Below are 15,299 nucleotides of genomic sequence, written 5' to 3'. Positions count from 1 at the left end.
TTGCTATCCAGATGAACAGTAACTGTGATATTTTAGCTTGAGCTACTCAAAAACATTACAGAATACTTATTTCAAGTAAAAAAGAAGCTGGAAAGTAGACTCCACTGTGATTACTAGACAGGCATTGGAACACCAAGCAACAAGACTAGTTAACAATGTTTACAGTAATTTCCACCATGCTCAGTTCTAGTACTGATTTAGAGCTTCAAAGGTTGCTGGAATAGGAAAGGAAAGTCCAAATGGTCTGGCTGTGCACTTCTCCACCTGCAGCAAAACAATATCAGGACCAACACATGCAACCACAGAAAGTTTTCTAGTGATCTAGCAGACAGATTAATAGATGCAACTCTGGAAAGCTATGAAGCAGTGTGGTAAACTGTTCACTCTTCTCACTTCAGAAAAAAAAAAAAAAAAAAATCACCTTCACAACTAGACACAGTGAATAAAGGACAACTACAATCCCTTACCACAGTGCATCAAGTCAAAGGTCTATGATCAGTCTCTTCTCCAGCCCTCCTACTGCTAAGAATACCACAAGCTTTCCACAACTTTTTCAAGTCATGGTGTTTCCATAACACACCATGTGCTGTATCTTTTTAAATGCAGCCATGATCCACTGCTTAACTTTCTGAAGTAATGATGGTGACTCCCCTACATCCCATTGTTATTATCACTCCAGAATGACAGCAACTGAAGTTGACACCATACACCAAAGGAAACGGCTTTACTGCACTTGCAAAGTATCAAATTTGCAAACTGACACAAATTTTCAAAGACTTCTCCTAGTTAACACCAATGCTCCTGGTAGATTATCACTATTCACTTCTTTTTTTCCTACTAATTCTTGAATTTGATCTTCTATGCAATTTATTCTCCAGCAGCAATTCTCAATTGCTTTCTTCACTAATTTCACTTCCACCCTTAGCATTCTGAACGGAATGGGATCACTATGAGATTAGTAAACATATTCTATTGCCAATTTCTACCTCCACTCTCTGAAATTCACATTTCCAGATCTAAAGGATAATTACAGCAACACTTCCCAAGTTACAGTTAACTATCTGTCCATAACTGCAGCTTGCTAAGGCACCTCACCTCACAGTGAAAATCATCTAGAGTACCAGAAAACTACAAATTAAAGTAAAAAAAACAACTCAGCTATAACCCAAGGATAAGTCATATAAAAATATACTGTATTATTTTAATAATGGAACTAGGTTAGACAGAGGAGGGTTCCACGATTTAAAATAGCAAGTTTTCTTGCTTCACTTACATGAACTGCTTTCTGATAATGAAAACAAATTTTCCAAGGCCTGCCTGTGAATTAGACTACGGGGTTATCAAGTGATACAAGCCTAGGAAAAACAGTTGTTGCAATTTTAAATTTTTTTTAAGTTTTAAGATGTGCTCAGCAGGACATTTAAGATGAAGAATAAAGTCTCACTTCCCAGGCAAATATGAAGTTTTGAGTACTGTGCATCCTCCTGATACTTATTTTTCATTAAATTCATGGGAGCTTTATGACATTGAATTGTTTTAGGCTTATGAACTGCTACAGCTTTTGAATAACTTTGATATACAGATATTTATGGGCAATCATAGTTCAATACAAAATACTTTCTCCACAGACCTTTAGCAAGGTGGTTTCTTTCAAGTAGTAAGGAAATTCACACACTACCTTGTCCCAGGTAGGTTCATGTTTGTTGGAAGGTTTTGCTTTGTCTTTTTTAAGTAACAAACAATATTTTGCCCCAGAAGAGAATCCAAATTTGGTTGTTAACTGTAACAGTATCAACTTCATAGGAAGCAGAAAACTTCAAAAATTACTGTATGTTAGAGCTTATGAATTATTCACAAAATTGAAAATCTACTGTCTTTCCATGTTTAACTACTGTTTCCATGTATAACAAGAAGTTTGACATAAATATACACAAGAATTTTAAAAGTCTCTAGTTTCACTGTTTATAAATTTCTTTGTGATATGCACCCAGGGTCACCTAAAACAATTCTCTCTTCCCTGCCTTTCCAGTCCATCATACACTGCACAAGTTTGATGGCCAGCACATGCTGGTTGATTAGCTGGTAGGTATATGCTCTTCATTTCTTCTCTTGAGGCAATCATTCAGATCTCGCTCTACCCAACTAGAAGTTTCATAGTCTGCAAAATGCAGTCTTCGTTATGGCCCTCTGACTGACAGAATTAACTAACCAGTTCAACAGGCTGTAATCTGACAGGAAGAGGGGCAGAAAAACAGCACAGTCACAAACCACCTCTTGCAGGAGAAGTCTAAGATTCACCTTTTATTGCCAAGTTGATTATTAAACGTCAAGGTTCATCGTATTTCCAGTTTTAGAAATCTAAACTTTGTAGTGCAGGAGGGGCTTTTTGAACTTGGAACTGTTCTAGTAAGTGAACTTTATTCCACCCCTACAAACAGGCTGTCACTCTGCAGGGACGCAAGGACATTCTAATCAGGCTCTTCCTTGATGGAAGGAAGACTTGATGTAAGACTATAATTTGACATTAGAGGACTGATTTTAGGTTTCTTTTTAAGTTAAGAACACGGCTGGAAAACAGTCCTTTCACTTCCAAAAACAAATACAAAGTTAACACTTTCAGCTATACTAGTCTGACAGTTCTGAAGAACAACACAATCATAAAGTATTTCATTTCAAAAACCAGAGCAAACCACTGCCCCTTTAAAGACACCCTAATTAGGTTTTTATACAACACCTATTACGCATGTGTGCCTTGCACTTTACAGAGGATAGCTTTAACCTTTTAATTCAATGTTTTTGATACTTCAGGAACTTTTTTCCTCAAGAGAGATACTATTCTGCTGGATGCTGACATGGCTTTAATACTACTTCAGCTTTATTATGTAAGACATACACATGATCACTCCCATTCTTAGCTGAAATGATGTGAAAGTAACAAGCAGATTAAGCACCTGTGAGAAAGCAAAGCCAGTCTTCCTAAGTATGATCTGCCTGCTAAACACCACATATAAGCATTCAAATATAAATTAGTTTTAGTAAACAAAATATAAGAAAATACATAGCCAAGAATAACTGAAATAATCAAGTGCTTACCTTGACTCTCCACTACTGTTTCTTACACTTTCTTCATCACTGTGCCCATTCATTGTAAATATTAAAAAGTTTAAAAAAATAAATAAAAGTCCACTCAAGTTACAAGGTGGATATCACGAATCCACTTCTTGCTACTCTGTATGTTTTCCAGATGCTGTACGTGTTTGCTTTAGTGTTCTCAGTGGGTACTCAAGATTTCTCCCAAAATACCTAAAATCGGAAAAGAAAACATTAACACAATTCTAAAGCATGTGTGCAATTAAAGACATACCAAAAATAAACTGGGCTTTTTTTCCACTAACACTGAAAGGGGGTATGTTTGACATCATGTCTGTAACTCAAAAATAGCGTTTTTGTGTGTGTTACCTGTTCATGGCTGATCATTTTATCACCATTTCCTTTTCTGAGAAAAAAAAATTCCTGCTCTCTGTGAAAACAACAAAAAATAATGTCCAGAGAACAACAGGTCATCATATTAGTTATTTTTAAAAAACTGCAAGATCTAAATAAAATACACAAAATGCAGGGAAAATGTCTTCCATTTTGACTGCAGTGGGGCTCTAGCATACATTTTTTTTGCCATCAAACTTCTTTATGCAACTTTTCATGGATGGTGCTATAAAGATGGCAATTTCTGCTGAACTACTAGCTGCAGAATAGGAAAAATTACAGAAATTACATTTTCTTTAGTATTGCAGGGTGAGAACAGTTTACTGGCTATCTGCACTGTATGTCATGTCTTAACTTTGGGCATACTACTGAATTTAGGACAAAACAGATCTAAATATTAAAGAAAAAACGCCTACTTGAAGAGAAAGGTAATAATAATGTTCTGCTAAGATCTGCTTAGCAGATCTTAGAGAAATGTATTCCATGCACAAAACATAGTGGAACATGCACAAAACATTTCCAGGAACACACGTAATGCTACCCACTTGCAGTTGTGGGAAGGAGCAGGAAGATAAAAGACTGTACTGTTTAACACGAGCTCCCACTAAATCAAACCAGCAAGATCCCTAAGATGGAATGATCATTATTCCATATACATCAGTCTCCTACTCCAGATCACTGCACAATCAGTATTCGATTCAGCCAGAGAAAGTTTAGGCGCACGGTAAAGGGGCAGCAAGTGTAAGCTCAGTGATAATCAAATCAACTTGCGCCCTCACAGACTTAGCGGAGCGAAGGCGATTAGGGTCTTGCCTGCCCCGGGGTGCTCCCTAGGAACAAGCCACAGCCCAACTCCGAGCCCATCGAGGCGGTGTTGAGGGAAGTCTCGCTCTGGGGCGGCCACTGCCCTGCGCTCACACGGCCGGGCCGCTCCGGGCCGCAAACAATGGCGATGATGGACGGGATCGCGATCGGAAGGAGCTTCGCATCCACAGCGGGGCCGCGATGCGTCACCGGGGACACCGCGGGAGAGCAGGGGGCGCGCCGGGCGATCCCGCGCCGGCACGAACGGCCGCGCCTTGGGCACCCGGTAAACACCGCGGGCGGCGGCAAAACTTTCTCCCCGCCGCCCGTTCTCTGCTCCAGGCCGACCCGATCCTGACTCTCATCCTCTGCCGCCCGCGCCGCTCTCTCGCTGCCCGCCCACAGGGAGCGCGGGCAGGGCTGCCCGCCCGCCCCGCTATCGGCGCGGCCTGCACGGGCGCCGCCCGCGGGCCGCGCGCCCAGGGCCCCCGCCGCCGCCCTCCACGATCGCTTCCCCCGGCGCCCCCCACGGCCCGGAGCGGAGCCGCGGCCGCTCTCGGGCTGCCCGGGCGGCTCCGCACTGGCTCCCCCCGCAGGAGCGCGCGGGAGCAGCTCGACCGCACTGCCCACCTCGGGCCCGGAGAATCCCTCCTTCTCTCGGCGGAGAACAGGGAGCGGGCCCGAGGAGCCAGCCCGGCGCCGGGCATCCACCCCCCTCGCGACCGGCAGCGGGGCCGCATTTCCTCCGCACCGCCCACCCCCCTTCTGGCTTCCATCTCCGGCAGCTACACGGCTCCCGGCCGGCGAAGGGAGCCATGGCGGCCTCTGCCTACCTGCGGTGCCTGGGGCCCGGCCGGCCAGCCCTCCCCGGGCCCCCCCCACGGCCCGAGGCCCCCCTGCGCCCCGCGGGGCGTACTGCCGTTCGTACTGCAGCCCCGGGTCGCGGGCGGCCCCCGCGGCCGCGGCGGGCCTGGGCGGCCGCCGCTGCTCTTGCCGGCCCCGCGCTGCCCGCGCAGCGGGCTCGGTCGCTCCGCCACTCGAACAATGGGGTCCGGACCACGCTGGGAGGGGCGCAGGGAAAACAGAGTTGGCGCCGCTCCGCTCCGCCGCCGACTCCTAAGTCCTGCCGACCGCCGCCATCACGCCGCCGCTCCGCTCAGCCTCCCCCTCCCGCGGTCGGATGGAAACCCCGGGCGTGATGTCAGCCCTGCGCCCTGGGACCGACCGGCAGCGGGAGGAGGAGCCTGGGGCGGGGGCGACGAGCAGCGGCAGCGCCGCCGCCGGGCCTCGCTCTGCGGGGCGGAAGCGGTGCGGTCGCGCTGGGAGCCTGAGGGCTCGGCCACAGCTCCCGCCCGCCATCCGCCCTTACTTTTCTTCTGCCTAGCCCTGGGAAGGCTCCCATCCCGGTGTGCGGGCGCAGGGCGCTGCCCGAGGGGCGCCATGAGCTGAGCGCGGAGCGGGCCGCCTGGCACTTCGCTGCGCGGCGCAGGGGTTTTGTTGGCGGTTTTCCGTGTAAAATCACGGCCCGACGACAAACGCGACGGCGTTTCTCGCTTTACGCGGTCACAAGCGGCCCTGGGGCGTACTTAGGGAGGTTTGGACTATCCCCTGGCAGGGAGCTGCCCTTCCTCCTTGGATGCAAACATCTGCGCACGGTCTTATGCCCGCTCTTAGCCAGTGATCGGCGTGGTTTTAACGAGATGCGCGGTAGTTACTGAAAAAAGAACAACCCAACCCCGAAAAAAAAACCAAACAAACCAACAAGCAAAAAAGTAATTTGTGTGTCCAAATGTTCCCAGAGTGGTAAAGTAGCAGCTGAGTGAGAGTGTGCTGTAAGCAACACAACACGGCGCTGGAAAGTGGAAGCAGCTACTTGCCTTCTTCCCCGGGAAAGCACACCTGTGCTGTAGGGCTCTGTTACTCTGCTAGAGGATTGTGGGGACATTACTGACGTCTGGCACCGGATCTTTTGACACCCTGCAAGGGTGAAAGAGGTCAGATCAGCAGAAAAACATAGTTTCCTCATCAATGAAGGAGATGCTGAAGGAAGCTACTCACCGTGTGAGTATACGGGAGGAAGATGGTCACAGCAGTTGTTAAATGAATTCAGGCTTGAAGAGTTGTGTTGGCCAGGACCCAGATGTAAGCCACAGTCAGTCACCCGGAGACCTCTTGGTGCCATTATCTTAACTCATGGTTGCTCTTCCAGGGTGAGCAATGCTGGCTGCCTTGGTGCTCAGTGATGTGTGGACAGCTGATGTACACACCACCCTGCAGCTGAGTTGGTTAGGTTTCCTGGAGCCTACTAAGGAGCCTTCAGTGCACCAAGCATGATGGCATTGGCATCATTGGCTGTCACACTCAACAATTCCCTGTCTGAGGAGCTGCAGAGGCCAGATGAGACATACACACTGGCTCAGTTCTTAAGCATTGTATAGGAAATTACCACAAAATCTCAGTGATGGATGGCAAAGAAAAAAAATTTCCCTCTAGAGTTAAGAAAAATGCATCTAGGAATTGCTTGGACAAGAAAACAGCTTGAAAGTTTACAAGGGCATAAATTATGCTGTTCCTTACTGAAGCATTGAAGTTTGTCCAAGCCATCTTAAAGGAGAATATTTTATGATAGGTAGGAGTGCTGCAAAGAGCAATGGACTGAAGTTTAAATTGAAGCGTGTCAAAACGAAAATAAATTTTAAATTAAAAATAAAATACCTGAGCCCTTCCCACAGGTAGGTGGTTGCTCACCCATCCCTAGGGGAACAGTGCCCTATCACATATCCCACCATCCTTCCTTTCCCCTCAGTATATACTGAGCATGATGCCATATGGTCTGAAATATCCCTATGGTCATTTGGGCTCAACTATCCTGGCTGTGCTCCCTTTCACCTCCTTATGCACCTCCAGCTTCCTCACTGGTGGGGTGGGATGAGGAGCAGGAAAAGCATTGACTCTGTATAAGCCCTGATCAGCAGTAATTAAAACATACTTGTTTTATCAACACTATTTCCAGCACAAATGCAAAACATAGCCCCATTCCAGCTACTGTGAAGAAAACAAATTTTATCCCAGCCAAAACTAGCACATCTCCTTCACCACACTTAGTACTTTGATTTTTCTGCTTCTACCCTTCAGGTAATTCTAAAACATGTCCTGAAGAACTCAAAGATCACAACTTGAGGTATAAATAGCAGATGATAGCAAAGATTTTCTTTCCCTTGAGTAGCTGTTAAATGCTGAAGATATGGTATAGTTTGCTTCTTTTTATTCATTTTGTATCCCTACTGTTATTCCATTTAATTTTACATTCTCTCTTTTACTAAGAAGCCATCAGTAGTAATTTATGTGAGTTAACACATATCTTCCTTGACTTCTTTGCTTCTCACGCCCCTTTTATTTTTACCACACCCAGAATCCTGTCCTCAGTTGGGCCTAACCAACCAGCCAGCTGCACAGGGCTAAAGATTAGAGAGATAAGATTTATAGGAAAACAACAGTGTCAAAAAAACCCCAAAACAATTATTTTATAGAATTAGTTAGAATTAATTAGAATTAAATCAATTGATTCATGCATTCAGGACTAGGAGGAAAAAACTAGTCTGAATTTTTTACTAGTTTAGTCTGTGGGCCACTTTCAGAAAACTCTTGTTAGAAATCAGTTTAATTTAGATCTGTGACTTGTTTGTTTTCACAAACAGTTGATCAGAAATGATTATTTCAAAACTATTTTGTATAAGATGCAGTCTTATTGGTCTTGTTAGATTTAAATGTCAGTTATCTGCCAATACTTAAAGTACAGGTAGATTTGTCAGCTGCAGTGCACAGAAACTGGAATTACGGAAGAGAAAACAAATAGTGAATAGTTTAGATACATTGGTTAAAGCTTGACCAACTAAGTGTAGGGGTTTTTTTCATTATTTAGTTATAAATTTCTTACATTACGTGTGCAATTCCTTGAAAAAATATGTGAGTACATAATTTAAATTATTTTCAAGTTAAAAATAACACCTTTGGCTGGTAAAAATGTATGCATAAAATTTTGTAACTGTATGAATTTAATTAAATTGAACAACAAACTTGTTGCTGGACAAGCATGACTAAGGTTTCAGTTAAAACTACACATTACAATCAACTAATATTTCAACAGATTGCTACCTTATCTGAACAGAGTATCTGTACACAAGTGGACCTCTACAGAAATATTGTATCTCTGATTTGGCTGAATATCTTGCTGAAAAGCTCAAAGAAGTACTATAAACAGGGGCATTTATGTGGTTATAATGAGCCTTTAAAGTTAATATGCATCAGGACAGCTGAGAAAAGTTCACACTTTTCTTTAAAGTACTATTTTCTTTGGTCTAAGTTACCACAGATTTGTTGGAAGCATTAATTCTCTCCCAAAGAAGCTGCAAGCCTTAGGTGCCAAGTAAGTGTTATGTCTATTAGTGTTTTCTTCTCAATGTTGAGCTAACAAAAGTGCAAACTGAGTGCGAAGTATACTTTTTTCTCTTCTTAGATACTAACCTGAACAATCAAAATATGTCAGGTTCTACATGTAGGTTTAATATGCTATAACTCTTCTTTAGAGAGCTGTTGTACCATTTCTTGGGCAGACTGCCTTTTTTCAGGGTTTGCAACAGTTATATCATCCTGCACTTTTCTTGCTTTCATTGTTTGCTTGGTGGTGTATCATAAACTTCTAGAGGTCTCATTCATGATCAGTCTTCCCAAATCCAGGTGTCTGGCCAGCTGGCCTGGTTTGTTGAGCATTGGCCAGGTACACTTGGCAGGTGTTACAGCAAAAGGCATTATATTGGGAAAATCTGATGGAATATGCACCCTTGCTTAATGAACTCCTACCATAAGGCACTTCTTGTGCTGCAGGCCCTCCTCCGTGACCATGTGTTAGCAGGAACCTGCTTTTCATTTGATAAGCATTGTTATGTAGCCTTATGTAGAAAATACCAATTCTTTATAACGTGTCACTGTAGCCTTAGTTTTTCTAATTTACTGGAAGTTAAGAAGCATAAAATGGCATACTATATGCTGCTTAGATTTACACCTGGAAATTTTATTTGCACACGTATTTCAGTCACAAGCTTTCCCTGCTCATATTCCAATCTGACACAGCTTACACTACAAGTGTTTACAAATGCAGATGTTTGGAGCTTCCTCTCTGCTACAGGGAGGCCTCTCTTAGGCATCAGTTCTAGCAAAACCAAACATGTTATGCTAGTATATTGGTTACAATTGGCCAAAACCTTGTAAACTATGCCCTGGATACTGGAGTAATGCAATTGCCTAACCTGACCAACTGAAATCATTCATTACATTAGATGTGGTGCAAGTTGTATAAGATTGGTTTTTTCCCTCTGAGTTGTGGCAGTATAATTGGTAGGTCATGCTAGAAATTGTGCTAATGAGTAATCTTTTGGTACTTCTGTACTTCTAGGTATAAATAAGTTTATAAGGAGTAACAGTTTTTGGTGTCTGAATCTCTCTCTGAGAAGAGCTATTAGAGTCTGCAGAATTCAGCTCTAAACTTGGTTACTTAAGCTCTAAAATTGGTTACTTAATCCTACTGCTGTTAGGAAAAATAGACTAATTTGAAGGAATTATAGGTGAACTGTTTATTCCAGTTACTAAATGAAGGATAAGCAGGATCACTGTCTAAAAGAGCCACTCTCTAAAAAATAGCCAAAATGCATGCTTTTGTATTTAACCATATAACATACAAAACATGAAGGGGTGTTTGGAAAAGACCTGCGCTGTATTGCTGTGTACAACAAAACCAATTGATTCTTTGATGTAGAGAGTGATGGAAAGCATTGATTTTGAAGGTGAGAAGAGTCACAAAAATGCAGAATATATTAATTCCTTCAAAGTGTTTGCACTGTCATTCAGAATTTAATCCTCAAAATTTTCCTGCGAGACACAGTAAATAAGAATTAAAAGGATACAATAGCAGCAGAAGAAAAAAGACTACAAAGTGTTAACTTGCATGTACTTTACAGCAAGACACTAAAGACATAACAATGTCTCTGTATCTATTTTCTCAGGGTTAATTTTTAAACTAATTACATAATTCATTTACTGCTAATGTAAATAAAAGAAGGGCAATGGTACCTCAGATTTTTGAGGTCTTATCTGAGACAGTTCATTAATGTATTAAAATATAGATATCTGTCTCCAGCTCTTACCAACAAGATGAGATAAAAGTTCGTTCTGAAATTATTCATACCAAGTTATAATTCTTCCAAATGATTATAAAAGTTAATGATTCCCCTTAGAACTAGAGCTGAGAACTCACGTTAGTAGGAAGAAACACCTTAAGAGACAGGGATTTATTACTTGAGGCAGAAGAGAGCTTAGCCAACCCTAAAACTTTAAGAAATATAAGAGAAATACCTTTGCTGTCAGGCTTCCATTTGAGACTCCATTGTACAATCACATGAGGCAAGGAAATATAAGAGAGGGTTTACATCATGTGCTAGAAAATACGAAGGTGTGTGTGAGGGCAGGAGAAAAAAAGATAATGTTCTGTGAGTTCCTGGCAATTATGAACTGTAAAGTCAGAAAGTATCATAGACTTTCTTAGAAGGTGTCATGACTAACAAGAAATTCTAATGTGGGTTTTAACATTTTCTTTTTTTGATTCTGTTACAGTCTGTAATTTTAAGTGGGGAAATTATTTTTGTCCTTACAGCTTGTCTGTAAATGAAACTGAATCCTTTTATCTGACTTTGCTGGATTTTTCTTCATGACAAATTGCACTACACATGGTGAGTTGACCTTGTCTGCCTGCTAGACACCCACAGAGCTGCTTTCTCATTCCTCGACATCAGCAGAATAGGGAAAAATTTAGATTAAATTAATGGGTCAAGATAGAAAACCTACTAAGTAACATCACAGGGGAAACAGACTCGACATGGGGGAAAATGATTTAATTTATTGCCAATTAAAGTAGAGCTGGATGGTGAGAAACAAATGCAAAATGTCTATACTGCCTTCCCTTCATCCTCCTTCCTAGGCTCAACTTCAGTCCTTCAATCCAGACTCCTCTCCCTGAGTGGTGCCAGGATACAGGAAATGGCTGCTAGGATCAACTCGTTACAGCTTCTCTCTGCCACTTTATCACACTCTTGGTACTCCTGGGTGGGTCCTTTCCATGGGATACAGTCCTTCACAAACTGCTTCAACATGGGTTGTATGTGACCACAGTTCCATCAAGATAAATCTGCTCCAGCATGGGCTGTAGGGGAATCACTTGTCCAGTGCCTGGAGAACCTTGTGCCCTCATTCTCTGGTCTTGGTTTCACATGTTTCTCACTCCTCTCCCAACTGTTGTGCAGCATTTTTTACCATTTCTTAAATAAACTTTCCAAGATGTGCCACCACTTTGGCTGCAGGGCTCAGCTGTGATCTCTGTGTATTGAATCTGGCTGGAACTACATGGGGTAGGCACATGGCTGCTCCTTGTTGTCCTTTGAGGTTGTCCTTGTAGTCCACCACAAAGATCATAATGTTGCCTTGTAAACCCAATGCAATAAGATACCAAGTAGCTTTCATCATAACCAGATCTCCAGAATCTCCAAATGATTTCATGTTTTACCTCCACTTGAGCTGCTGAGTTTCCTTAAGAACTGGTACTCCATAATTCTGAGAGAAAGGAGTTTTTCCTGGTGGCTGACATTAGCTGGGTATGCATCCTGGCATTCCTGAGCCTCATAGGAAGTGTACAGTATTTACATTATGCTGGAACTGGATAGTCCTTCCAAGCACAGGTTGGGAGACAGAACTTAGGACTTGTCTTTGTCCCATGGAGGGCCATGAATTATAGTGTCACAAAGACATAAGTTGTGTAGAAGAGATTTAGCAATTTTCTCTTCCTTTTAATCACTCTGACAAAGTAATTTGCTGAGATGCTTCTCTGTTTCCTGAGGAAGTCCTTGCAAATTGCTATCTGCATGGCAAGATTGAGAGATACGATGACTGGAAGTGAGAACACTGAATTGCGTTCTAGGAAGTTGTGTTCTTACATCCTTGCATTTATATGTGTAAAATGCAAAAGGTCTTATAGCAGCAGAAAACAGGAGTTATGGAGCTGACTGCGAATACAAGCTGTGCCTCTCCAACTGTTCCATCGCAGGCAACTGGGAACAATTTGCCCCTCCATAGAAAATAGAATTTCCTATCCTTCTGAGGAACATACAAGGCATACAAGATCTGAAGGGAACTGGCAAAAGTGTTCAACCTGTTTAAAAACTGGGAAACATTCAGTGTTTGAAATTTTAATCAGTCTCCCTAACACAATGAAAGTAAGGATCTGGGAACCAGGTTTTGCTTTATATTATATATGTATACCTCTTTACACATACATGTAAGGCTGGACATATGCTTGCTTTTAACATGATATTCAAGATAACGAAGTAAGGAAACTTATGCGTTGGGATACTGGCATATTAGATCCTGGGCTTTTCAAATTAGGCACGTGGAATAACAGGACCTCATGTTGAACTTTCAATGGTATGGCCCTTTAGGTGGAGACTGGAAGTAAATGCACTGCTGTAACTCGGAGAGGTTTAATTGACTTAGTAAATTATTATGAAACAGGAAGATGCAATAATATTGTTTGTTAAAGAAAAGCATCACAGAAAATTAATTCTTAGGTGGATTTTATTTGGCCATTCTGTGTGTCTAAATTGAGAACATTCAGTGATGTGGCTACCAAACATTCCTCTGCACACTGGGTAAAGCAGCAGTATTATATAATTTCAGTGTGGGACTGTCTTTTAAGAGCTCTTAGTCATTTAGAGAAACCAACAACTTAAAATTCAGAAAGTGTCCAATCGAGTGTATCTAGAGAGTCTTAATCTAATCTTTTAGTTTGAAATACATCTACAGATACATAAATTAGAAATCCTACTGAAAAATACGTCTCTGTTTTTTGGAATATCCACTTGAAGAAGCTCCCAACCCCCAAAATATTACTACTGATGTAACTGGGTTGTTTTTTTTTACTGAAGTCATGGGGAATACAATATGACCAAATTAATGAACCATAACAGGTGTCTTCCTTTCAAATAAATCTCTAGTGGTCAGTTAGTTAGTTCTCCTGATCAGTCCATGGAATCATGATGATTCTGACTATAATTGCAAATGTAATAAAAGTGTTCACATTTAATGACCCACCTCAGTTTAGTTGTTTACACAAAATGCTGCTTTAATTTTTTGTTATTGTTAATTCAAGATACTTTCATATGCCAGAACTCCTACCACATCTTTCTATAAACAAAGACTTCAAATACAGAGACTCTGCTCTCCCCTCCCTCCTTCTTTTCAATGTCAAAACTTAAAGAAAAGCTAAATTCAGCTATTGAATATGGAATAGACAAAATTCTGAGTTTTAATTGAAGAAAGACGTAGTCCTGGATCAGGATAAGATGGCAATTTCTGTTTTAAAAGTCCTGGAAGTCCAATAGTGCTTTTAACTTTGCTAAGAATACCAGACAGGACAATATTTTCATAACTTTAAATATGATGGGAGGGTAAAATAGGATGAGGTCTATCTTTAGTTTATTTTTATTTCATATTGTTTACCAAACAGTTTGATAAACCATTTAAAATCTACACTAACATTAAGGAAGTACATAGTCAAAGGGAGAAAGTTACTTACCTAGGCTGTATATTACTAAATTTTATTCCTGAACTCCAAAAATAGGAGACATGTAAAGACTAGTGAGAAAGAGTGCTCCAAGATACAGAATGTATTCATATCCTTTTGGTGCAGAGTGCTCCGGTACATGCTATTTCTATGGAAAAATTCCACAGCTGCATTTATGCAAGTGGGAAGACATATAGTGGTTGTGAATTGCTTGAGCTCACACACTGTGAGACAGTTCTGGCAATTAAGCAAAATTTTCCTAGATATGGGAATGCATTATGCTTGATAAGTGGACAATAGAGATATACCTTCCAAATTACATGATTGAGGATTTCTCATACTGATTTTTAAAATAATGTCTATTTTAAAACTTTTTCTTTACTGTCACAATCATGAGGAAAGTCAAACCTGATAGAAGTTTCTTACAATACACAATTCCAAGATATGATTTCTCCTGTTGGAAAACTAAGATACGGTTTTGTAACAAGCAAACCAAAGAATTGAATCAGTTCCTAATTGAATTGTTCCTAAATAACTATGTCTTAAAGTCTTTCTTCTATCAGCTAAGAAATATTTGCTGTTGCAGTACTTTGTTTTGGGGGTTTTATTTGTTTGTTTGTTTGTATTTTAAATAGTTTTGAAAGTCAGCCCATCGAAAACAACCTTAGAGGCCCATGTACAGCTTGTAAATGAGAGTGACAGTATGTATGTCTCTAGCTTTTTTAACCTCATCACAGTCTACACTTCCTTGTGAGGTGAAGAGGAGGGGCAGGCACTGATCTCTCTCTGTGGTGCCCAGTGAAAGGACTTGAGTAAATGGCCTGAAGTTGGCTCAGGGGAGGTTTTGGTTGGATATCAGAATAAAGTTTTTGACCCACAGGGTGGTTTGGCACTGGAACAAATTCTCCAGAGAAGTGGTCACAGAACCAAGCCTGAAAGAGTTCAAGAAGTGTTTGGACAATGCTCTCAGATCCATGGTGTGACTCTTGGGGTGTCCTGTGCAAGCCCAGGAGCTGGACTCAATGATCATGATGTGTCCCTTCCAACTCAGCATATTTTGTGATTCTATGATTCTTTCCCTAAAATCTCTAAAATTAAGAGTCAAAACTTCAACTTAAAAGTCTTGACATTCTTATACTGAAGAATAAAGGTCCACAAAACTGCTGCTGGGCTTATTGAAACTGAATTTGTTAGTCAACAATTTTATTTTCTTTTTAATAGAATAAAAGATGGGAAAAATTGTTTTCTATATAATTAATTTATTCCTTCCAAGAAAATGTGAAGAGCTACATACTGATTGGCCCTAAACAGTAAATGCATTCTCTACATCAACCTACACATTCCTCTT

At 41.5% G+C, this 15,299-nt stretch overlaps 1 protein-coding gene across 2 annotated transcripts in view; it reads right to left on the bottom strand.

Moving 5' to 3' along the window:
- CHD1 (chromodomain helicase DNA binding protein 1) overlaps positions 1-5,218 on the bottom strand; it is a 54,531-nt gene extending 49,313 nt beyond the window's left edge. For both annotated transcript variants that reach the window (XM_005533043.3, XM_014261563.2), the window contains exons 1-2: positions 5,121-5,218; positions 3,094-3,303 (exon numbers count right to left, since the gene is read on the bottom strand). In XM_005533043.3, the coding sequence (XP_005533100.1) occupies positions 3,094-3,146 (53 nt within the window). In that variant the 5' untranslated portion in view covers positions 3,147-3,303; positions 5,121-5,218. The remainder of the gene's footprint in view (positions 1-3,093; positions 3,304-5,120) is intronic.
- Between the last annotated feature and the right edge of the window lie 10,081 nt (positions 5,219-15,299).

This window comes from Pseudopodoces humilis, chromosome 4 (assembly GCF_049639895.1).
Source record: "Pseudopodoces humilis isolate 2021_Gansu_Grassland_sample_001 chromosome 4, ASM4963989v1, whole genome shotgun sequence".
Lineage (NCBI taxonomy): Eukaryota > Metazoa > Chordata > Aves > Passeriformes > Paridae > Pseudopodoces > Pseudopodoces humilis.
This window is presented reverse-complemented; position numbering and strand designations above follow the sequence as displayed.